Below are 26,425 nucleotides of genomic sequence, written 5' to 3' on the forward strand. Positions count from 1 at the left end.
ATTTTGTCTATACAACTAGAAATTAGGCCAAATTATGTATAAAAAAAAGAAAAGAAAAAGTTACTTCAGTAAATGTATAAATACTATTAAGAATTGTCTGCCAAATCAGATTGGAGCCTGGTGCAGCCATCTGGTTTGCTAGTCCTTAGTCAAATCGTCCAACCCATGGAAGGCGGACATTAAACGATGATGATGATGTATAAAAAAACTGTTGAAACATTTGGTGCATTGTAGATGTATAACCAATTTGTTGCACAAATTTTAACAGCAAAATCTTATATGGACCCCAGTTGAGAACCACAGGTTTAAACTGTAAGCTGAACAATGAAAGTTAAATGAACTTAGGGAGAAAACGAAGAGTCATAAATCTCCCTGTTAAATCTATGTTAAAGAAGAACACATGCTCAACGAGACAAACAAGGAAACAATCAATGAATATGAAAAGAAACATTTGTTCTTAAATAAAAGAATTTTATTTCTCAATAAAAGTTATAAAAATTAAAAGTTAGGCCTGAGTACTTTGCAATGACAAAATCCATACAATTTTAAAAATAAAGTTACATATAAGGCCATGAAAGAATGACATTCATGACATCTCAGTGATAAAGATTTGAAGTGTATTGAATGTGTTCATTATTTGGCAATAAACCAGCATAAGCCATTTGGCAAAAACTTCATCATCTCCCTTATCTCGCATTTTATATAATCATACATATTTTCAAATAGCCAACATAGACTATCAAGTCAATTTATATTTAAATATAAGGCTAGCTCTAGGATTTAATACAAATTTTGTATCTTACAAAAAAAAAAAGCTTATGAAAAAAAAAAGCAGTTAAAAAATTATTGTTTGGAAAAGTTGTAAAAATCCAATTGTAAAATGTTGAAATGTTGAAAAAAAAAGTCAACTGAATATTTGAAATAATAAAAATAATAAATTAAAACATTGTAAAAAGTAACAACACTTGGTTGCATTTGTATTTTTGATTCAAGTGGAACAATTCAGATTTGCATTCTCTTGTTCTTGTGAAAAGCCACTACAAAAAAAGCCAGTTTTGCCATTGAAAAATCAATACTAAATGCAAGATCGTGTTGATTTTCTTTAATGAAGCAAAAGTTATGAAGTCATCTTCGACAGCAAATAAAAGCTTTTATAGATCTATAAATTTGTGGTGAAAAAAATTTTAACATAAATGTTGAAAACAAAATTTGGCTACATATATTTTGAAGGCTTTAACTATATCTAAACAGTATGAATGGAAGTTTTTTTTTTAAACTATATTGAATTGTTTGTATTTACCTCCAAAAGATTTTTAAAAAATTAAACCAACAAACACACACTTCTTTTCCCAAAGTCAAGCATTTTATATAAGCTTTCAAGGGAGAATAACAATTAAGAGAATTCAATTAAAGTTGAAATGTGCAGCAATATTTTTAGAATAAAGTAACACATGCTGATGAGGTTTAGGAATAAATAACTAAGGTTCTACCTCAATCCATTCTGCTTTATAGACTGGTTAACTACTGAAGTGTTAGAAATATATATGCCTACCAAGTGTGCATCATGAAGAACAGACCATAAACTTTAATCAAGTACAAAATAATGGAAATATACAAAGAAAATGATCATTTGAAATATTGCATTTTTTTTTTTGCATTTTTTTTGTGTGTTATATTTGATTAACAGAACATAGTATTTCTTGATCTTTAGTTTAGATGGGAGCTACCAATAAGAATACTTCCACATTTATGCACCATACATGCATTCCAGTCCTTTCTGCAAGGGTCCAATACACGAGACGAGTGTATATTCAGGTTTCAAAAATACAAAAACAAAATCAAACAAAATACTTATCGTTGATTAAATACAATGAATAAAATCAACCTTAGTTGCCAAGTAGTTTGATTTGCAATAATAGAATTAAAACTCTCAACCTAAAATGTAAAACTTTGAAGTTTATGAATGGCTACATACTTTGATATTTGAGAGAAATTGTTAAAGCTAAAAAGAATCAACAATATTAAAGTGCCTTTAACATATTAAAGTACACAAATTGCTGTATGCCAAAACTTTTACATTTTTGAAATCTTCAAATTGAACAAGCAAAATCACCAAAGTTGATGACAATGGCCACCAGGAGGTTGAGAAATTCTTGTATGCATTACTTCTGAATCGGCTGGCTGAAAAAGTAAACAAAAATCAGACATTTACAATTAAACTTGTAAAAAGATTATGACGAATATATTTTGTATTTAATAAATAAAATAATGTAGTAAAGATTATTTGTCAACATAACATGGCAGTCCTGGTTTAGGACAGATGTTGCTGTAATTTAACCCCAGGAGACATCATCTCCAGCTGGTATACGACATGATCTGTATCCTCATATTTAGAACAAGGGAAATATAAGGACACAGATTGTGTCGTATAGCCAGTTAGAGACGATGTCTCCTGGGACTAAATTACAGCAACATTCATCCTAAACCAGGACTGCCATGTTATGTTGGCAAACAATCTTTACTACAAAGTACTGTTGCTGAATAGCTCTTGTTGTGAGATTTACAAATAGTAATTTTCTAAAATAAAATTATTTCCTTTATTATAATATGTATTAAAAAAAAAAATTTTTTGTCATTAATAAGGTAATCGGCTTTAAGTGTTCAAAATGAAAATTATTTTAGTAAACACTACATACATCAACTGATCTGTGAGTAAATATTTTTTTTCTAAACAAGATTAAAAGTAATATTGTAATCCTAATAAAGTTCCAATCTAATAACACTTCCAGGGCAGTATGATTAATATTTTATCTTCTCACTGATTTCTGTAATTCTGGTGACTTCAAAATTATAAGATTAAGTCTTTCCAACACTTTCATTTTATATTTACACACACACACACACACACAGGAAAAGCAAATGTTAAAACAATGATGATGAGATATACTCTTGTATCACCAAATCTTAAAAAATACCATCAAACTTTCACACTCTCCTAATTACTACTTGAACCTTATCTAACCTTTTCTAGCCTCTCCCGACTTAATAAATAGAACAAAATGGGTAACCAGTAAGATACTGATAGTAATAAATACCCTCTGGAATCTGTTTGGTAATGATATTTATATGCACCACTGTATAGTTACCACTAACAACTCCAAAGACTACACATTGTTTTGACTTCAACGCCCACTTTAAATCCAAGCTTTCGTCTCACCCATTGCTTTAGGAATTCATACAAAAGTATACAAAATTCTCTGGTTTCATACAACTGGTTGCTAAAGAAAAATTTCATATCTTTTCATCTTAATTGGAATATACTTTCAAAGCATAAATGGGAGAGGGCGTACATTTCCATTTTGCTAAAATTCTATTATTCAACTGCCTCTCAGAAAAGATTCCAAACTTCAATCATAGAAGAAAAGACTTTCAAATTTCTCCAACCAATTATCCTCTTATCTCTGTTTCTGTGTGCTTTGTCCGATTGTGTTTATTCTCATTAACGCTGTTTGTTTTAGTTCATGCAGTATATTTCAATCATATCTGTTGTCAACTGCAACAACCACTTCACCACAAGTCTATTGTAACAAACACTTCACCACTAATTGATCAGTTGACTTGCTAGAAATAGTAACCAAACATCCTTCAAATCACACCTTATTATCCTCTTACAATTAGAAAGAAAAAATTAAAAAAAAGATACACACATTTTAATGTAGTTCAAGATAGACGACTGAGATTGTATGAAACGTCTTTTACCCAATGCTTGCTCAACCAGAGATAATCTGAGACTAGACAATAGCTTTACAATGATCAAGCTTTGAATTTACTGTACTCTTTCTTTTACTCTTTTACTTGTTTCAGTCATTTGACTGCGGCCATGCTGGGGCACCACCTTTAGTCGAGAGAATCGACCCCAGGACTTATTCTTTGGAAGCCTAGTACTTATTCTATCGGTCTCTTTTTGCTGAACCGCTAAGTTACAGGGACGTAAACACATCAGCATCGGTTGTCAAGCGATGGTGGGGGGGATAAACACAGACACACAAACACACATATATACGATGGGCTTCTTTCAGTTTCTGTCTACCAAATCCATTCACAAGGCTCTGGTTGGCCCGAGGCTATAGTTGAAGACACTTGTGGTTGGTAAGCAAGCAACTTACCGCACAGCCAAAATATTTTACATTTTCAAATACCAAAGGCATAGGCATGGCTACGCAGTTAAAATGTTTGCTTCCCAACCACTTTGGTTCCAGGTTCACTCCTGCTGCATGGTACCTTCAGTGAGTCTCTTCTACTACAACACACATGTGTATGTTTATGCGTTTCACTCACTGTTTGGAAACAATGACTTCACAAATGGTACCATTCTTCTCCAGTTCTCCACATAAACATGCTCAGGCAACTTTTTGTTCAAGCTCTGAAGCATTATGACCTCATTTTGGAAATGGGTAGGAGCTGGCAACAGGAAGAGCATCCAACCATCAAAACTCTTCCCCCAACATATTTTCACCGGCCCCTTGCAAGCATGGAAGAGTAGATGTTATGATGACGATGATGATGAAACAGTGATGACAGATGAATTAATTTTTGATGTTAGGGAAAATGAAAGTCATATTAAACATAATTTTTTTTGTCTCAAATTGGTGCTTAAAATGACTAAAAAAAAAAAAAATTCTAGAATAATGAAGTCATGTATTTTTCCCAGGTAATGAAGTTAACAATATATAGGAGCAGGCTGAATGGTAAGAAGTTTGCTTCACAGCCACATGGTTTTGGGTTCAGTCTCATTGTGTAGCACCTTAGGAAAGTGTCTTTTACTATAGCCCTGAACCAACCAAAGCCTTGTGAGGGGATTTGGTAGATGGAAACTGAAAGAAACCCATGGGATGTGCGTGTGTGTGTGTGTGTGCATCTGTTTCTGTGTCTTTGTCTTTGGCCCTGACCACTACTTGACAACCAATGTTCATTTGTTTACATACCTGTAATTTAACAATTTGGCAAAAAAAGACCCAGAGAATAAGTACTAATCTTTAAAAAAAAAGTATAAGCACAGGGGTCAATTTGTTTGACTAAATCCTTCAAGGTGAAGCCCCAAGTATGACTGTAGTCCAATGACTCAAACAAGTATCAGGTCATTCCATAAGTTCTGTCCGATTTTACCTTTTTTAAAACTGAATGAAATTTAATAGTATTTTAGAATGTCTAATGGAATTAAAAATTATTCTTATGCATTTGTGTACATTTAAACTAATTGAATATTATTTTACAGAATAATAAAATTGAAATTTCTTTGATTAAAACCCTTTTTAACATGGAAGTATCCAAAGAGCATTTGAGGCACATAATGCTTTAGGAGTACAAAAGAAGGAAACTCTGCAGCCGAAGCGACTCGAAACATACTCTCAGTTTATGGGAAAGAATGCTTAAATGAAAGAACTTGCAGGAGATGGTTTGCAAAATTCAGAAGTGGAGATTTCAGCCTTGAAAATGAAGATCGAACAGGACGTCCAGTTGAGTTTGATGATAAGCTCCTTGAGGCATTACTTGCAGAAAATCCTGCATTATCAGTTGAAGAATTGGCAATAAAGCTTAGTTCAAACCATACTACTGTTCATCTCATCTTCAACAACTTGGAAAGGTTCCAAAACTTGGAAAATGGGTGCCTCATGAATTGTCCGAAGCAACCGCAAATCCCGAGTTGACATCTGCTCTTCTCTCCATTCTCGCAAACTCATTTCACACTTTTTGGATAGATTTATGACTGGTGATGAAAAATGGATCTTCTATTGAAATGTTAAACGTCGTAAACAGTGGCTTGGTAAAAGGGAAAAGCTCAATTACAAGCGAGAAGGGAACTTCATGGAAAAAAGGTTTTTCTCTCTATCTGGTGGGATTGCAAAGGAGTAATTCACATTGAATTGTTACCACCTAATGCAACAATCAAGTCTATCAAAAGAGTTTTACATTGATGGGATTCTAAAGCTTGTAAATAGATGGAAGGAAGTCATAGATGATCAGGGAAAGTACATTGATGATTAAATTTCAATTAAATATAACATTTGATCACTTGTTTTCTTTATTCAAAATCCGGACAGAACTTATGGGATGACCTGATAATAGATGTTCATTTTTTTGGAACCCATTTTACCAAGATTATAAAGTGAACGATTTTGCTGTGAGAGACAAGTCCTTTTTTTTTTCCTTTTTTTCCTACTTCCACTAGTTGACAAGTTCTTCTAATTAATGATAATACCAAATTTCAATGAAAGTAATGAGCTTAGCATTTTGGCACAGCACAATGCTTTTTGTCAGGATTCCAGATCTATAATCACACAACTTTCCACTATTTTAAACACTTAATGTTTCACATGAGAATTAATCATCATTATCATCATCGTTCAACATCTGCCTTCCATGTTGGCATGAGTTGGACGGTTTGACAGGAACTGGCTAAGCAGAAGACTGCACCAGGCTTTTGTCATTTTGGCATGGTTTTTACAGCTGATGCCCTTCCTAACACCAACCACCCAGCAGAGTGTATATAACACAACTAATTAAGTAAACTGATATAAAACACTAGCTTCATTAAAACGTCCTAAGAGGGAGATTGGAATGTTTTAGCTGGCTTCCTAAGTGAACAGCTGTAGGGGTTAACATTATATATTTATAAGGCAGCGAGCTGGCAGAGATGTTAGCACACCGGGCGAAATGCTTTGCAGTATTTCGTCTGTCTTTACGTGTTGATAATACAGTTTCTGTTGGCATGTCAGTGTGTGAAATGGTGTTAGCAAAGATTCTCTTATAACAGAGTGTTCGGTTTTCTTGTGTAACAGTTTGTTGTTTTCATCATTTCATTATCTCTACTATCAGCAACAACACCACTTTATCCTATGTCATTGTCTTCTGTATCTGCTAATCATGCTGTGACATCATCATCACCATCATTTAACGTCCGCTTTCCATGCTAGCATGGGTTGGACGATTTGACTGCGGACTGGTGAACTGGATGGCTACACCAGGCTCCAATCTGATTTGGCAGAGTTTCTATCAATATTTAATGACATTAAGGTGGAGATCTGATAGAATTTTTTGCACGCTGGGTAAAATGTTTCAGGTAGCGCGAGCTGGCAGAATTGTTAATATGCCAGACAAAATGCTTAGCAGCATTTCTTCACAATTTGAGTTGAAATTCTGCCAAGGTCAACTTTACCTTTCAACCTTTTGAAGTTGGTAAATAAGTTTCAGTTCAGCACTGGGCTCAATGTCATTGACTTGCCTTCCCCCCACCCCACCTCCCCCAAATTGCTGGCCTTGTACCAAAATTTGAAATCAAGATCTAATGACATCTATTTCACCTACCCACTGAAGTATGAAAATCAAGACAATATCTGACTACCCATCACTAGCTGCTTTGAAAATCTTGATACTCACATGCTTAACTAGCTTGACAGTGACACTGAATTTCTATACCACGGGATCAGTGATAGACATATTACTGTCACCGTCTCCTTAAGATTTGCATTTTCTACAACTTTCATCCGCCTCCTTGCACAAACATGATTTAGCATTTGCATCAGTGTATTTCACAGAAAAAGCAGTGAACAACTCAACCTGTTTGTTTTGTTAACACCATACTCTTGCACAAAAACACTAACCTCTAACTGTCAAAACTAAGTTACAGTTTATGGTTCAGATAGAGTAACACGCTTCTTTGGATTACAACTCTTCCTTAAAATATTTCATCTGATTTATCCAATATTTTAAACAAAACTGCTATGTATTCCAGTTCTTTAATAATTTATACAACTAATATTATTCTTTTCTACTCTAGGTACAAGGCCCGAAATTTTGGGGGAAGTGGGTGGGAGGCAGTAAATTAGATCGACCCCAGTATGCAACTGGTACTTAATTTATCGACCCCGAAAGGATGAAAGGCAAAGTCAACCTCGGTGGAATTTGAACTCAGGATGTAAAGACAGACAAAATACCGCCAAGCAATTTGCTCAACGTGCTAACATTTCTGCCAGCTTAATGCCTTACTACTAACATTATTGACTATAAACTTTTGATGCATTACAAATTATATATTTTCACAGTTCTAATGCTAATTATCCCAGATCTAATGCAGTTATAACAATTCAAAACAAATCTTGCAAAAGTACAGGGATTTAATATTTAATTACATTTCAGTAATATAATTTATTAAGAATACTGTAATATGAGATAAAACTAGATGTGAACCTAAAACTGTTAAAATGGAAATTAATTAAGAAAAAAAAAAAAAAGTTAAGCAGTGATGGAAATAAGTTAAAAAAAACTTACTGCTCCTGTATTATTAATTGGATCTTTGAAGTAACCTGAAAATAGACATTATAATCTTTAAAAAAAACACATCAACAATAGCAAAAAACTAACAGAATTAGCAATTTTAATGGCTAAAAATGCAATATTATACATTCTGAGAATTAAAGAATTCTTTACAATCATTTCAACATGGATTGTCACAATTGTTTACCATCCATCCTGAGAAGAGTGTAAGATATTACGTCTTCATTCCAAGCGTTAACTACATCATTCAACACTTTTCTCACCAAACATGTCCAAATGATTGCAGCCTCTTCTGTAGCAGACTACAGCCAAAATATCTGATGTGTAGCTTTTCTCTCAACATTCATTCATTCATGCATGCTGATATACACATCCATCACAACATGCTTGCCTCATTTCTTTACAGCTTTTGTATATCCTTTTGTACATCCACTATTCACATCATCTCACCACACATCACATTTGATATACGGTACCCTGAACATTTTTTTTCATCCCATCTTTATTCTGATTATTACATTTTCACAACACTGACCTCCACTGCTTATTAGATCACAAAGCTAACAAGAAACTATCAACTATTTCTATGTTATTATTTGGACAATTGAGAAACATAATCTTTTTATATGTGTATACATACATGCATGTGTGCATTTACATTGCACACATATACATAAATTCATTTTATTTTATCTTTCACTCATTTCACTCGTAAGACAGGCAGCCATGCTGGAGCATCACCTTGAAGGATTTTAGTCAAACAAATCAACCTCAGTAGCTATTTTTTAAAAAACCTGGTACTTATTCTGTTAGTTTCTTTTGCCAAACCATTAAATTATGGGGATGTAAACACACTAACACCAATTGTCAAGTGGTGGTGGAAGACAGACAGACAGATAGACACACACACTCGGTGGTCTTCTTTCACATCCACCTACCAAATCCGCTCCCAAGGCTGTTGTAGAAGACATTTGCCCAAGGTACCATGCAGTGGGACTGAACAAAGAACCATGTTGTTGGGAAACAAACCTCTCACCAGATGGCCACATCTGCTCATCTATTTTTCATTTCTTAGTTAGGTGGAAAAGTAGTACCAATGAACTTTTTATAGGACCTCCAAGACTGGTGTGAAGGATGGAAGAAGGTATTCTAAAACTAAAGATTTGTCCCAAATGCTTGCAACAGAGTGGACTCTACAAAAGGTACTTCAGGTACCAGGCGTCGGTGTTAAACCAGGTACCATATTAAATCTATCAACCAAGTAGACTATGGAAAGATTTGAACTCAGAAAGCAAGGAACCAGAACCAAGGCTGCAAAACATTCTAACATGTTCTGCCAACCCATTGCCTTAGATTTGTACTTTACCTTATTGATCCAGAAAGGAGGATAAAAGACAAAAGTTCCTGTCATTTTGGCAGAATTCAAACTCATTGAGCAGAAAACTAGAACAAATGCTGAAAGGCATTCTGTCCAGTGCTCTTACAATTCTCTCAGATAACTTCATTTTCCCATGTTGACACTGGATGAACAGAGATTTTCGGTGAACTTTGTATATGCTGCCATGCTTTACATATACAACTATATATATGTGTATGTATATATGTATGTACTAGACCTAAGTTTCATAAACTACAAAATATAAACATCCACACAACCACACCTGAAACGTACCTGTTTTAACTCTTCATCTCAGTGTATGTGAAGGTATTTAGAATGCCCAAACTTATTTCTGCAAATGTGTTAAGCACTGATGCTGATCAGAGTTTAATCAATAAGCATAGGAATGAGGTAAACACAGTAAAAATAGGGGGAACAGTGGGGCTCCATTTAAGTGGCCCTTCAGAAATTAAACCTCCTTATGATACTCCCTGGGAGTTCATGGTATGAAATTCATTATCATTGCTCTGATTTGGTCACCATTTAGTTTAAAATGCAGTAAAAATAAGGGGGGAGGGCATGAGTGGGGCCCCAATTAGGCAGCCATTAAAAAAACAGATCCCCTTAGGACGTTCCCTGGGATTAGGGAAGTTGCTGGTTTGAGTTTCATTGTCCTTGCGCTAACAGTCTAGGAGGAGTTAACGAACATAAAAACGTTACAGACAGAGAAACATCACTCGAATTTATAATAGGATATATATGTATATATATATCGTTGCTATTATGTTAAACTGTCGTATGTCCAAATTGGCCAAATGCGCTTTTTTCAGTATTTATTTTTGCTTGCAATAGTCAGACTTTCAAACTACCATATCTGCAGCTGCTTCAAATGCCAAGATAGCAAAAATTTTCAAAGTGTAGTACAATGGTTTTGCTATGGAATGGTGAAACTATTTTTATTGTTTTCTGACAAAGCAACGTTTTGGATTTACGACACTTTTGCATAATAGCAACGATATATATCTTTTTAACTTGTTTATGGTAATGTTAGGGGTATGCAAATATAGCTAGATTGTCCTTCATACTGACAAGAAGAGATCAATATCCCTCTGTGAGTCATCCAATAATGCAGTATTGCCTGATGAAATGAATCAATGATGATGATCAACCAGATGGCCATGGATAGTATAGACTATACTTTACTAATCCCAAGGATACCGACTCTGATGTTAAAATCATCTCTGATGTGTGCAAATGCGTAGTGATGATTTAAATATTTATAAATTCCATCCTAGAATTATTGTTACAATTGTGTGTGTGTGTGTGTGTGTGTGTGTGTGTGAGTTTGTGTATGTGTGTGCACAGGCACACTTTTTTATCTTTTGTTCTACTCATTAGAGTGTGGTCGCACTGGGGTAGTGCCCCGAAGAGATTTTCTTGAACAAATCAACCTTAAGTCCTTTTTTTTCTTTTAAATATCAGGTATTTATTCTTTCAGTCTCTTTTGCTGAACTGCTAAATTACAAGAACATAAACAGACCAAATGACTGTCAAACAGGGGTGTGAGACAAACACAAACATACAACAGGCTTCTTTAAGTTTCTGTCTAGCAACTTAATTTGCAAGAATTTAGTTGATCCAGGGCTATAGTAGAAGACACTTGCCCAAGGTGCCTTGCAGTGGGACTGAACCCAGAAACATGTGATTAGGAAGCTAACTTCTAACCACACAGCCCTTTGTGACTGGAATTGGCAGCTGGAAACTGAAAGAAACCCATCGTATGTATCTGTATGTATAGGCATAAGTATGTGTCTCTGTATCTGCTAGATATTCACTGAATATTACAATCCACAAATGGCAACATAGTCGTTATTTCCCAATCAACCAATGAACGACTGGGCTTGCACCTTGAAAGGCATGTGGAATAAGAAATTCATTGAAAAACAGGCAAGGACGAGAAACAGGAAATGCAGTAGAACATACATCTAACTTATGCTAGCATGAGAAAACGAACATAAAAAACAAAACACACACATATGCCAAATACTTCATTTTTGGCAGGAATCAAAGCCATGACCTAACAAACATAAGCCCAACACCCTTATGACTAATGTATGGGAACACACACACATATACATTATCAGGAATACATCAGTTTAACAATTGAGTTGGTTCCAATTGTTTGAGCGAGTAACTAATTCATATAAAAATGTTACAAACAATACTTATATTCTCACGAGGGATTTAAACCAAGAGCCTTTCTAAGTATTAAGGAAGGAACAATAAAACATTTCCAGCATAACCAATGCTTCAATACATCATCATCAGCAGCAGCAGCATTTAACATTCACTTTTCCATGATTGCATGGGTCAGGCAGAATTTACCGAGGCAAATATTCTATGGCTGGATGCCCTTCCTGTCAACAACTCTCACCTGTTTCCAAGCTACACAAGTTTTTTTTCACAGAAAACTGTAAATGAACAATGTTGTCTGTCTGATGGTGATGCTATTTTACAATTATCATGTGAAGTCTAGAGAAGGGTAAACACCTAAATATACATTACAAATACACACATACTCATTTGATGATATATACACCCATAAATATATATATATATATATATATATATATATATATATATATACATATGCATACATACACACATATGCATACATATATACATATACATACACACATATGCATACATATATACATGATGATAGGGTTTTTTTCCAGTTCCCATCAACCAAATCCACTCACAAGTCTTTGGTTAGCCTGGGGCTATAATGGAAAAACACTAGCCTAAGGTGCCATGCAGTGGGACTGAACCCAAGATCACATAGTTGGGAAGCAATCTTTTGAACCAAGGTCTACATTAAATAATGCATTTACAAATAATAGACAATCAAATGTCACTAGGTTTTTTTTTTTTTTTTAAATTCACCACTTAATGATGCTTTGCAGCAGCCCATATTTAGGTCAACCTCAAGGAGTTTGTTTTCTTTGTGTCAAGAGCTTCTTGCTTCCATGGCAGTCATTTCTTTTTTTAAATAGACCATACTAGCCATGAGGTTTATTAACACCTGCAGCAACATTCCTATTTAGCTTGAGATTTTAATCTTGAAAATATAAATCACTATTTGAATATGTGAAAAAAAAATTTGTCTAGACCTTTACATGAGGAACTTTCATATTTTATATAGTGTTCTTCCTTTTCAAAATCCATCTTTGTTTATGAGCACTTGGTCACAGTTGAAATAATCATTCACAGAATCATTAAGATGAGATGAATATTAGCAATATCAATGATAAAAATTGTTTCAGTTTCATTTCAAAGAATCTTCACTGTCTTTGAAATCACTGAAAATTATCAATAAATTCAGAATAAGAATTCTTCCTTAATGTCTCTTATTTTATTCTTTAACTTCACTCCAGGTTCATCCGCATCATCATCTTTTAACATCCATGTTCCTGCAAGCATCAGTTGGATGGTCTAAGTCAAAGACTGCACTGTGCTCCAGTCAAAGACTGCACTGTGCTCCAGTGTCAGCTTTGGCATGTTTTCTATGGTTAGATGCCCTTCCTGACACCAACCAATTTACAGTGTGTAAATGGGTACGTTTTTCATAACACCAACACCACTGAGGTCACCATGCAGTACACAGAACTATGAATCCTGAGGGAGGTGAGAGGGGTCTGCTTTATGCTGGGGAAAAGGGGGGAGTTAAACTATGAGAAAGGGAATGGCAGAGACAAAAGAGAAAATGAACAGTAACCTCCTCTTATTGTTTTTGCTGTACCTAAGACATTGAATAATCTCCAAAATCCTTTTAATGAGAAGCCTTCCTTATCATTCATGTAGCTAATCAAATGTGTCAAAGATAATATCCTTTAAATGTTGCAATGATGTCATGGTCTGTTGCTGGCAAAAGTGATTATTTGACAGTACAAACATAAACCTATATATGGATGATGATGTAGACATTGTAGATGATAAGTGCATTATCTCTGATCGGTTGCACAAGAACTAGAATGTTTTTTATCTTCAAAATATTTTTCTTTTTATTTCAGGTAAAGAGTCATACAAAAACCAATCTTTAGATTGTGAAATGGTAAACCAAAAGTCTTCTGTATGGAAGTGTAGCTTTACAAGGCCTTCTGGTGCTGTTAGATTTTCAACAGAAAAGCAAAAGCATGGGTTTTAACTTAATCTCTAGCTGCATTAGGTCTAAACCAGCTTTTGACAACTTTAAAAAAAAACTTAGCATCAAGAAATGTTTTTTCTTGCAATGTGGATTCTTGCTGGCATCCACTTCCAAAATAGGCATGTTTCATCTATGCTAACGATTTGTGATAATGTGTAACTATATTCAATTACTTCCTTCAGTTGTTTTGGGAGCAACTATACAACTTCAACACTTGCATTCACAGCTTCTTGCACTTTAACATTATGCCAACCAGCTCATACATGCTTATCACGTAAAAAGTATTCATGCCGGTGCCACGCAAAAAACACCCATACTTGTGCCATGTAAAAGGCACTCATGTTGGTGCTACATAAAAGGGCACTGGCACCACATATAATGCACTAGTGACACGTAAAAAGCACCCAGTACACTCTGTAAAGTGGCTGGCATTAGTAAGAGCATCCAGCTGCAGAAACCATGCCAAAACAGACAATTGAAACCTGGTGCAGCTCTCTGGCTGGCCAGCTTTTGTCAAGCCATCCAACCTATGCCAGCATGGAGAACAGATGTATAATAATAATGCTGATGATGTATATATAAATATACAATTAATCTAAAGGTCTTATTTATTTTTTCATCTGCCCAATTACAAAGTGTGCTAATGGAGTATCGAGGTGGTTTTTAGAGCCATTTGGCTCTAAAAAATGTTACCTACAAGGTTTTTATTTCATGCTGGCCACTTGATATAATCATCAGTGATTTTATCCCTAATTCTATATGAACGTTTATATATATATATATATATATATATATATTATTTAAAAGCAGCAGAAATATAACAAAAAACTGTTACTTGGAGCTTCACGTTCCCATTCATCGGACAGTTTTGTTAGAAAATGCTGCTTTTAAATAAAGCATATTACTCTACCTCTGGTATTTGAGTACTCTTTTTTCCACCTTGTTGCACATTTATGTGCTTACTCTGGTATATATATATATATATATATATATATATATTTATATAAAACCATTCACTACTTAAAAGTAAATGTTTCCTCATTTGCCTTCTTTAAAAATTCAAGAGATTTATCACAAGTTTAATCAGTTATGCATATTGATAAATGAGAATGTTAACCACTTCTGTACTACACATCTTTATAGATTGCCAAAGAGTGAACACTTTAAATTTCATTTGAATATTTTTTCTTATCCAATAAAATGATAGGTACCGTTAACTAAAGGAAAAATTTTAAGCTAAATCTTTAATAATTTTCCAGTTTTTTTGTTTGATTTGTGGTCTTTGTGTTTTGTTTATAAAGTAATTGTTTTCCATTTCTTTATATAATTAATTACATTCAACATAATGCTACCCTTTCATTTTGATACTTAGAAGTGTAAATTCAAAAGTTTTGTGACAACAAAACAGTGACAGACTGTGAACCCACAAATATGTGCATCACCATGCAAACTAAGTGACTGACTGAATGAACCAACAAACACACACGTTATCAATATATACATCACAGTAATTGAACATTGGAAGTTGCCATTATAGACATTTTCTGCAGTTAACTTTACAGTTTTTAATTATTTATAATTTTTAAAAAAACATGTCATTAAAGCAAGATATTACCTTATACACATATATATATTTTCACATCGACAACTCAATATTAAATAAATTTATGAGGGTGACCATGCTAGATGTAGCAGTGAAATCTCTCAAATTACATGCCCAACCACAATAAAAAAAAAAAAAACTGTAGACATTGTAATCTTGTGATGTAAAAAACAAACAAAAATACAGTCAGTTGGAAAATTACCTGATTTTGTTCTTTTTTTTTTACAGGAAGAGACATTTACGTTATGTATTCTAAAGAAAAATACACAAATGATTTGTTGGCCATGGTGAAATTTGAATAACAAGCAAAGGACAAGTAACAAAAAGAAATCCCACAAAAGCTCACACATACAAAGAAACAAAGAACCAAATTAACAGAATCATCAGAGTGTTGGATAGATTACCCTGAAGCATTTGTTGCAATTTTCCATGCTTTGAGACCAATTTATTCCAAGGTGAACACTGTCACTTGTCTTTTTCAATGGTGGATGGGGAGAAAAGTGAATTAATGGGACACCTTGCTGCGTGTATTTTCCGACTCCTTGCAATCTGACAGCAATGTCTGTGACAAACTCGGCGCCAAGATGCATCAGCCTTTAAAAAAAGCCCTTTCTTTTAGACAACAACGGTGGTGTCAGTGTGTGTGTGTGGGGGGAACTTACAAATAAGGACTCAGGTGTAAAAGCATGTACATGTAGATACATATCAACCCTGTTCAATGGAGACCCTCACAGCAAATATCTCTCAATTACATAGGACTACCAGTCAATAAAGTATTCAATACATTATAACGTACATTTTACATTGACACACACACACAAATGTAAAGCTATGTGGCCTTGTGGACTCCTGATAGTGAGGTTAAGAGTGTAATTCTCCAACAGAGATAGCGTGCTGGGGACTAATCTTGCAACAGACCAGTGTTCAATGCGACAAGAGTCTTGTACTTTCGGTCACTTTTACAAATGGAAAATGGAACACATTCCAGCCTATAACTTGTGTGTATGTTTGTGCAAAGTTTTGTGTAAGACATTTCTGAAACTTAATTCTCATGTTATTTTCAATGGTTTCTATTATCTACAGCCAGTCGTCGCGATTATGACTGTTCATGGCTTTGGTATGACTTGGTAAGCTTTCTCCATACTGGTCAGTTTTTCATTTGGTCAATTCCTTTGCATTTCATATTCATTTCTATACACAGGTCTACAAAGGAACATCACACTTATATACAAGTGATACTTTTTTTAGCAGCAGAGAAATGTAAAGTCCCAAGTTTATTGTTCTTCTGAAGTGACATAAATAAATAGTTAAAACGGTGGAATAAATTCTATGTTGTGAGGCATTGAATTATTCATGCTGGTACACAACTTCTTCAAATTTACTCTTTTCCTCTATTAGGGACCAAAATGGAATCAAAACTTGGACATGGATTCAGTTTCAGAAAACTTCCTCCATTTGCAACATTTTCTATATATAAAAATAATGGTTTTATAAAAATGAATAGAAATATTAGAAATGGTGTAATTACATATAAAAGAATGAAGAATCATAAGCTTTACATCCAATTATCCAAACTGACAAGGTATGAACACATATTTTAACACATTGAACCGTTTACACTTCACAGCTTCAGCACATTAGCTCTACTGACATACTTTAATGACCAATCAATCAAAGACAATAAATGTCTAGGCATGCTGGGAGAGAGTGTCTTAAGCTTAAATTGAAAATGTTTAAAAGATTTGAGAAAACTGTATATGGAGCCCATAATAGTCTAAAATTTGAGACTGAAGGCCAATTATATATAAACACACACACTGTTCTTTTACATTCTATTGTTGCTTGTCTATGCTATCAGCTTTATATTACATTTGGCTCTTGATAATTGCATTAACTTAATACCCAGTTGATGCAAGTGACAAAGAAATTAATTTCATTTTATTCCACTAAATATGTATAACAATTTATATCTTCCATCCTGAAATTAAGTAATAAAATATAAAATATATGTTTATATTAGATGTATGTAACTTGACTTTTTTTTAATATCAACATTGATTTTCTATACACTTTCATTCAGTTGCCTATATTCTTCTAAAACTTCAGCACTGCCCTTTTTTTTTTTTTTTTTGAAATATTAAATCAAAACAGTAGAGTCAGTGCCATGCCTTTTTCAGGGCTTCAAACTGCTTTATATCAATAACCACATCTTTGTAATATACCACACAACCTAACTACCTCTATTGCTAACAGTATATATTTAGACCTCCTGTATTGTAAACTATTACCTACCCATAATATAAACTTGTATTATAGCCAAACAAGGTGCAACCAGCCACAGAGGCCATCCCAAATCAGAAAGTTTTGCTGGTTAGTCAAGGGAATAACACACCTCTTAAGATTCTACACATATCTCATGCACATATCATTTAATGAACACAGGATTTAAATGTGAGCTAATGTAAGTTTCATGCTCAATCAGACAGGCCACGTGGCATATTGTTACTTCAATGTACTTATGAGACCTGAAAAGTCAAACATTCCAAAACATGACCTCACTGTCTCCCCATGTTATTGTAGTTAGTATCTACTATTCACAATCACATGTCTTTACCAATGAAACCATCTCTACTACATACACCAGCTGATACTTCCTCAAGTGCCTTAGTCACCAACTCAGCACACTTGTACAAGTTGACACTTGAAATTCAACAAATCAGATTCATCTCATTTCTCCCCAGCCTCCACTGCAGGTTTTCTGTAACTACTAAGCAGTATTACACTTCTAACAAATGCATGGATCTGCAGAACCAAGCTAGGGGGGGAAACTAATATCCAGCCAATGAGATGGAGATGGATATATATATATATATATATATATATATATATATATATATATATATATATATATATATACATAGAGAGAGAGAGAGAGAGAGAGAGAGAGAGAGAGAGAGAGAGCATGACAGACTAGTTTTGTTAATTCAATCAATTCAAATTTAAATGATTTCAAATACGATTACCTCTATAACCAACATTATGAGCATAAGAAAAGTAAAGAGAGATGCTGCAATAGTAGCAGGGTCTTTTTCTGCTTAATCACAAACAAAATTATAAAAACTCCATACATGGATGTGTCCTCAGCTGAATCCGTATTTTAAAACAATAATCCTTAATGTTTATAAATGGACACACACAATGACGAACACACGTTTGGGCGCACAAACATGGAAAAAAAGTACACAATACTCGTAGGGTTTAAGTTGCTCTTCACTACACGGTTCCTCATATACATGCACTTGCTCGACCATTCTTTGTTGTCTGAGATGTCTGCATACAAACAAACACACTCAAATAACAACAAAGTAAACTAACATCTTCACGTGATTGTATGAAACTATATTATCTTATTACATATACACAGTTATTAAGGTCATTTTGGTTCAAAGAGTAGAGTCTTGTTTCAAGTTATCAAAACACATAAATTAGTACCAAATTACTAAAGACATATCAATGGAAGAGAGGTGTCAGCTAACATCATATTATTATACAAACACATGTTGAGGGGGAGGAAGCAATGAAAACAGTAAATTAATCATACAGAACGAACACTTGAAAGAAGGCATGTTCACAAACAGTAGTTATTGGTTAGGTTTTGAATTCCTTGTACATGATCGTTTTATATAAACAATACCTCGAAAATATAACCATTTGTCATATTTGTTCATTGTTATCTAAATTTCTTTAGACACGATCACATTAAACAGCATAAATGTAAAGAAAAAGAAAATATAAGAAATGTTTCCAATAGTGCTCTCCAATCTCAGGGTCCACTGCCTACGACTAAGCCATATTTCTCTCCCAAACATCCGGAAAGTGATGTAAATCAACATTAACCAGTCTACAACTTCTCGTATTGCGTTTTTAGCATTGGATAAAAAAAAATAAGATCCATCAAAACGATAATTGTGACAGTGTCGCCTTAAAAGACTGGGAAGTTGCTTGGGAACCCTACTGGCCCGATTCTGCTCTATGTATGTTGTATCTTGAAGTCAACTGATTTGCCTGAGGGCTTTATAATTCTGCCAAATGGACTTGCAGTGTAAGCATAGGCTTTGGTCAAACTCTTTATTTGCCCTACGGTTGACACTAATTAATCATCTGGATCTGAATCTCCAACACAGGCCATAATCACAATACCACACACTCGATTTACTCAACTGAACAATTCTAACTCCAAAGTTCACTGCTGAATATCAACAATCTAGGCCAGATATCAACGTTTCATTATCGAAAATCGTCATCATATTCATAATGAAAATGTTGAAAAACACCGAGAATAACTATTAAATATTATGAACAACTCCCTGCTCCAAACATTTAGAGTTTTCATTCTAGAATCACACATAAACAGACTCTTTTTAGCAGTTTTATATGCATCAACGAAGATGACTTGGATATCTTTTTGTGCTTAAAATACTTCAATTCTAAAGAAATATCAGGGATGGGATATTTCCTACATTTTTGATATAATACTAAGAGGAAAGCTGCCTGTCTGATTGATACACTGATAAATCGTTAAAAAAATTTTTTCATTCTATCACCTGATATTAATTAGGACCTGTCTTTCCTATTACTGTTATAACAAGATTGTTTTCCAACAAATGTCAATTTGCACCCAATCTCCAATTAAACACAATCGTCGCACTGTTCAGACGAAAATATAATGTACAAAATATCTACAACAGTAAATATTTATAGAAGGACGTTTACTCCCGTACATACATAATTTTAGTTACTAACACACATATATATAAAGAGAATTACCTTGACCCTTCACGGTGGCAGCATTAAAATCAGTCCTAACTTTCAGTTTTTGCTCGCCAAATAAGTTATTATGGGTGTCTTCTTTCTTGGATGCTACAGGCTGAGTTTGTGTATCCGGTTCTTTAAACACATTAGATTCCATGCGGTTCACTTTGCTATTTGCAGAAGATCCCGCTACTGCAGGACCAAATATATTACTTTCTCCTCCGCCGGGTGGTTTCAGCACCCTAGAAAAAAATAGATTGAATTAAAACTTATAAATTTCATCAGTAAATAAGAGTTAATATAGTAAATAAAAAAATAAAATATCCTGAAGTATTTTGCAATACTACACATACCCACAGCCCTTTATAAAAATAATAAACTAGTGAAGTTAAAAAACCTCTAAGGTAATTTTAGATTAGCTCCGATAGCTTGAGACATTACATTGAAGAAATGAAACAGGAAACCTATTCATCAGATAAAAAAAAAAAATATGGAAAATGTTGGAACTTTTAAAATAACCAGTTGTCAATTTACAAAATAGTAATAGTGACAAAATGAAAGCGAGAAAACGTCACCATACAAGAAATCTAATAATAGTACTACTATTAACTAGTATTACAGCTTTTGAATTCTTAAACAACCAGAATTTATAACTAACTGGGCATTGCATTCTAGAAATGCCATGCATTATTGAACGACCATCCCACAACATAAGACATTAATGAAAGAATTTCGCCCTTCATTTATTATTAACAAGAGAAAACCATTCATGCATCCATACAAAAATATGTTTGAATGGGCCACAAAGTGAATATATCCTGAACGGGGAAGTTAAGTGTATTAGTTGAGATATCATCAATTAATTTTTAGTTGTAAAGGAAACTGGTTTTTTCTTCTTTTTTCTTTCTTGTATATTAGTCATGTTGGTGCGTCTATCCATTTCCTCAGCAACCATGCTTCTCATTCTTAAGCCCAAATATTTTATTTATTACACACAAGCTCATCTAATAAATAGACCTTATTAGCGAGACGAATGAGCAGCGCCAAAAAAACATCTAAATTTTTAAGAAAAACTAGGGATCTGGCCTTTATTTGATGGAGCTACATCCACGATTTTGGGTTTTTGTTCTTGTTTTTTTTTTTTTAAACAGTCAACTCGTATTATTTCTGTTAATTTATTTTTATCAAACACAGAACAAAAAAAGACAAAAGAAAATCGACAAAAAAAGATTTGCCGCTAAAATCTTGCGCTGCCAGTGAAAAAAGAAAGATGCAAAACAAAGAGTTCTAAATATTTAGAAAATTCTAGTAGTTAAAAATAAATGTAAAATTGAAACAAACACCCATCCAGAATAGACACAACTAAAAATTATCAATTCATAAAGCTTAGCAGATTGAAAGATACACATCTCAATTGCTAAAAAGGAAAGTCTTTATTCTTAAGAATTTATAACTGCTGCTTTATGAACCTTAATATTATTTAAACAACAATTATTAATTTGTGTAAACGTCATTGCGATGCCATATTTGTTTTAAGGAAGGAAAAAATGGTTAGAAAACAGTTTATTATTATCGTAGTGTCGTCTAAACGGGTATATGTATATATATATATATATAGATATAGATAGATATATAGCTCCAAGACACAACACTATAAAATCGTTTGGTATAAACTAAAACATTGAAGATGGAAAAATATATCAAGATAATAATTAACAAAGTCTGATGTATTTATTACAAAGGCCATGCAAAAGAGAGAGAGAGAGAGAGAGAGAATGTGTAGCATTCATGCCTTTCCCTAGAGCATTGGTGACATCGTCTTCGGTGTGAGGAAATAAAAGATGTGGACGTTCTGCGAAGTGATGATGGTGGAATAGTAAAAATGAAGCCAACCGAACGAAAATAGACAAAACGCTGCTGTCATTTGAATCTCTTTTCCTTTCTCGAAACTTTTGAACCTGACAAACGCACACATCTCGTCCATATTTCTGACACCCAATTATATTAATGTAATTGGTTTCTGATTTAGGCACAAGGCCAGCAATTTTGTAGGGGATAGCGATTAATCGATGCCATCGACCACTCAGTGTTTAGCTGCTGGTACTCTGTTTTATCGAACACGGTGGGAATTGTACTCAGAACGTAAAGAATCGACAAAAATACCTGCAAGGCATTTTGCTTGACAGTCTAACGATTCGCTTTGCCACCCGACAATCCTTTCTACTATAGGTACAAGGCCTGGAATTTTGGTGGAAAGGGAATAGTCGATTTCATCGATCCCAGTACTGAACTGGTATTTTATCGTTCACGAAAGAATGAATGGCTAACTGGATCTCACATTCATTTAATAAAAACATATTTACAGATTTCTATATATTTCTATAGGGAGAGTTTACACTTCAATAAAGGCCTCTCTTCCGATCATCACCAAGGTGTCTGTTTCCAACACAACCGTTCTCTTCGGCTAGATTACGATATCGGATCCTATCTTTTATCACCGATAGAGACAGGAAGAAAGAAAGAATAGTCCAAAAAAACATTATAGATAACAATTTTAAATAGATGAGGTTAACAAGATGACTAAAATCTCATTCGAATCTCATTAAGCTATAATTATTAATATACCATTAATTTTAGAATGCATTTCCTGTTGCCGAGAGGTCTTTCGAAACATCATCTTTTCATTAAAGAATCATTAAAACACACATTCACGTTATATATCAGAGAAGTGAACAACTAAATAAATATAAGTCTGCACTGGGTTGGCTTTTTGAGTTTACCTTAAACAGACTTCAGCTGGAACTATTTTCGTAAGGTGGTTTCAATGCACTTCCTTACCAGTTTTCTTCGGTGGGAACGAATGGTATTCTTCTGTAGATGCACACACACATTATCACTCTTTCTCTCTTTCACACACACACACACACATTATCTCTCTCTCTCACGCACACACATACCCTGCTGTTAGTACCAACTATTTATTATGGATCTTGCCAGACTGCCAGACGAACGAGGAAATGATGGATATATGGATATGTGTATATGTTCTGCAGACACACGAAGTGTGAGTGTAAGAATGTATAATATATGGGTGGGGATAATCAGAGAATACACACAAGCACAGCTATGTGTGTATGTAATGTCTGACTATACACACACACTGAATCAGCAGAATGTATGTGTACGTATCCTTTCATTTCCTTGGTCGTTTGACAAGGAGCCATAATAAATAAAGCATCGTTTCGCTAGAATCTGTTTTTTTAGATTTGATAAAACAATAACAGCTCATAAATACACACACACCGTTCTAAAGAAACATCAATTCAAAATGTTGCTATCCGAATGCTTGAAATAATACAAGGTAACTGAAACCAAGGAAAATGTATGAGATAAGAGAGAAAAAGAAAGCATACCCGCTTACATACCTTCATAGCTTGTACCAGGGGGAACAAAGATAAGCAGTAGAAGTATGTATAAATAGTTACATTTAGATATATGCATATATTCTTTGAATAGTATAAAATACAAATAGTAACTCCTCTTTACCGTTATATATCTCTGTCTGCTTATCTAATAAACTCATCATGTATATATCTATATATATATATATATATATATATATATAGAGAGAGAGAGAGAGAGAGAGAGAGAGAGAGAGAGATCTACATATCTGTCTATATACAGAGACGCATGAACATAGAGAAACATACACAGATGCATAATTCAAATATATACACATGTGTATGCATATGAACACATACTCATTGTGAGCGAAAAGAAAAGAAAGCATGGAATATTTACCTCGATGATGGTTTATTTTCGCTATAGCCCTGTCTTATTTCTGTGGAAGTCATATTCCGTTTTTACCTTTTTGATCCAGTTAAAAAAAAACAAAACAACCCCAAAAACCACAACAAAAGGTAACTATATATTATTAATATATGGCTGTGTGCTGCACTGGGTTTGGTTTGCCAAGCCAAAATGGTAAATCAGATTTGAGGCTGCTGTGTTGACAATGTCTGTCTTAGATGGAAGGGACAATATAGATGTAGATCTAGATATGGATATATATACATATACAATAGAGAGAGGAATATGTGTGTGTGAATAGCTTCGACAGTTCTAAATACAATTGGCAGTAACAGACATACGGCGACAAGGTCGGGAGAGACTCTGCGAGTGAAAGCGTTGCTTCTCGTTATTACTGTTGCTACTGCTGCTGATTACTATTATCATTATTTTTGTTATTGTTGTTGTTATGACGATGATGATAACGATGGTGATGATGACGATGATCGTGCGACCGAAGCGAGTGCGTGTCACGTGACATTTTTATATGGATGACGCGAACAGCAACAATATAAAATATATTAATATGAACATTTCCCCACAAAGCAATAAGAAGTGATAAGAAGTGAATTATTAATAAATAAGGAACGAACTAATGTGATTTAAGATCTCTTTTAAAAGATATCTGTTTTCCTTTTCTTTCTTTTCATTGTATCTTATTTATCTTTCTTTGTGTTTTGATCCGAGTCTAACTATATAAATAGGCGAATGAGTGGGTGATGGTGGGAAATATGTAATAAAATATATATGCAAAGCATTTTTCTCATATATTACGTATATATAAGCACTAGCACACACCCTCTATTTCTGTCATTCATTATATATATATATATATATATATATATATATATATATATATATATATATATATACATATATTATACATAAATATGTAATTGTGTGTTTATTATGTGCATTTATACGTATTTCCTTCAATACCCCCCCCCCCTATATCTGTCATAATGTATGGATATATATAAAGACGCATACACACACACACTCTCTTTCTTTCTCTCGATATATATATATATATTATCATCATCATGATCATAAATATATATAGTGTGTCTATAGGTTTACGTTAGGTCTATATGTCCCATGTCTAACGGTTCGACATACAGACACCTATAAATGTGTGCGTATATATGTTTGTACGTATGCATGAGTGTATATATATATATATATATATATATATATATATATATATATATATATATATATATGTACACAATAGTTAGAGTACAGTTATTGCTACTTATATTTTCTTACAGAGGCACAGTCTCAAATTGAGAAAGTAAGGGTATAATTGATTATATCGACTTCAGTTAATTATGATAATTGTTTCTAACATAATTATTAATAAATAATACTAAATTTTATAATGCTTTCTTTATTTTAATAGGAGCAATTAAGACAGATTATACGCTATTGTTTGCGACGGTATAATTTCTAATCTTCTTAATTGCTATTATTAATGCATATGCAACAACAATTAAGGCTTAGAGAGAAAGAAAAACAGAGATTGCTGAAGATTTATTAGTATTAAGCTCGTTCTTTATTATCCCATTTTGCTTAAACTTTTTTTTCTTTCTGTTCAATTAAATTAATTGACGCCATGATTAAATAAAATATATCATTTATCTATTCCGAAACCTTCAAGTGTTAATTCCAGCAAAATTTGCGCTCGATTCTTCATTCATTTACGACAGTGTAACTTTTCCGGAACTCCACTGACCACTCGGTAGAATGTAGTGTCTGCGACCCTCTTCCTCTCTCTAGTTTTAACCGTTTCACTTTATTCCCTCGTTAATACTCAAGGAAAAGGATTGAACAATACAACATTATACTTTCTCCCACAATCTTTGCAACTGTGAGACACATGGAACCAATAATAAATAAATTTTTATAGTTTTCATTAACAACTCCGTAACGGAAAATGAAATGTAAGCTTCTTTCATGGTATCTTTTTATAACTTATATTCGTAGCATCACACACATACACCACAGCAGTTGATTAGTTACAATTTGGACACAAATCATTAAATTTATGTTTATATACGGATTTTGTAAAAAGAAGATAAATAGCACTCAAAACGCGCGCGTGTGTAACTTAATAGTAATGTAATGTTTTAAAATGGTAAATATTGAAAATGTTTTGTTTTGTTTTTCGTGTTTTTGTTTCTCCCTTTTTTAAACGCTTTCACTTGAGGCGGGAAAAAGTGATGTCTGTTTGAAAAGTGAG

The 26,425-nt window shown here is 33.7% G+C and overlaps 1 protein-coding gene across 1 annotated transcript; it reads right to left on the bottom strand.

The window, feature by feature from the left end:
- Window positions 1–450: 450 nt before the first annotated feature.
- Window positions 451–24,549, bottom strand: LOC106875865 (microtubule-associated protein Jupiter). The gene is made up of 4 exons (XM_014924165.3): window positions 24,136–24,549; window positions 20,350–20,576; window positions 8,329–8,363; window positions 451–2,181 (listed from the first exon to the last, which is right to left on the bottom strand). Exons 1-4 carry the CDS (start codon window positions 24,186–24,188, stop codon window positions 2,110–2,112), a joined length of 387 nt encoding a protein of 128 aa, XP_014779651.1. The 5' UTR covers window positions 24,189–24,549; the 3' UTR covers window positions 451–2,109.
- Window positions 24,550–26,425: the final 1,876 nt, after the last annotated feature.

This window comes from Octopus bimaculoides, chromosome Z, assembly GCF_046866305.1.
Source record: "Octopus bimaculoides isolate indiv1 chromosome Z, ASM4686630v1, whole genome shotgun sequence".
Classification (NCBI taxonomy): Eukaryota; Metazoa; Mollusca; class Cephalopoda; order Octopoda; family Octopodidae; genus Octopus; species Octopus bimaculoides.

Bases quoted from the DNA above. Each gene is read 5' to 3' on its own strand.
- LOC106875865 (XM_014924165.3), bottom strand. From the start codon at position 24,188: ATGACTTCCACAGAAATAAGACAGGGCTATAGCGAAAATAAACCATCA. The intron at 20,577-24,135 runs GTAAATATTCCA...ATTTTTTTCTAG, and splicing joins GAAAATAAACCATCATCGAG to GGTGCTGAAACCACCCGGCG. The intron at 8,364-20,349 runs GTAATTCTCTTT...GTCTATTTTCAG, and splicing joins TGCCACCGTGAAGGGTCAAG to GTTACTTCAAAGATCCAATT.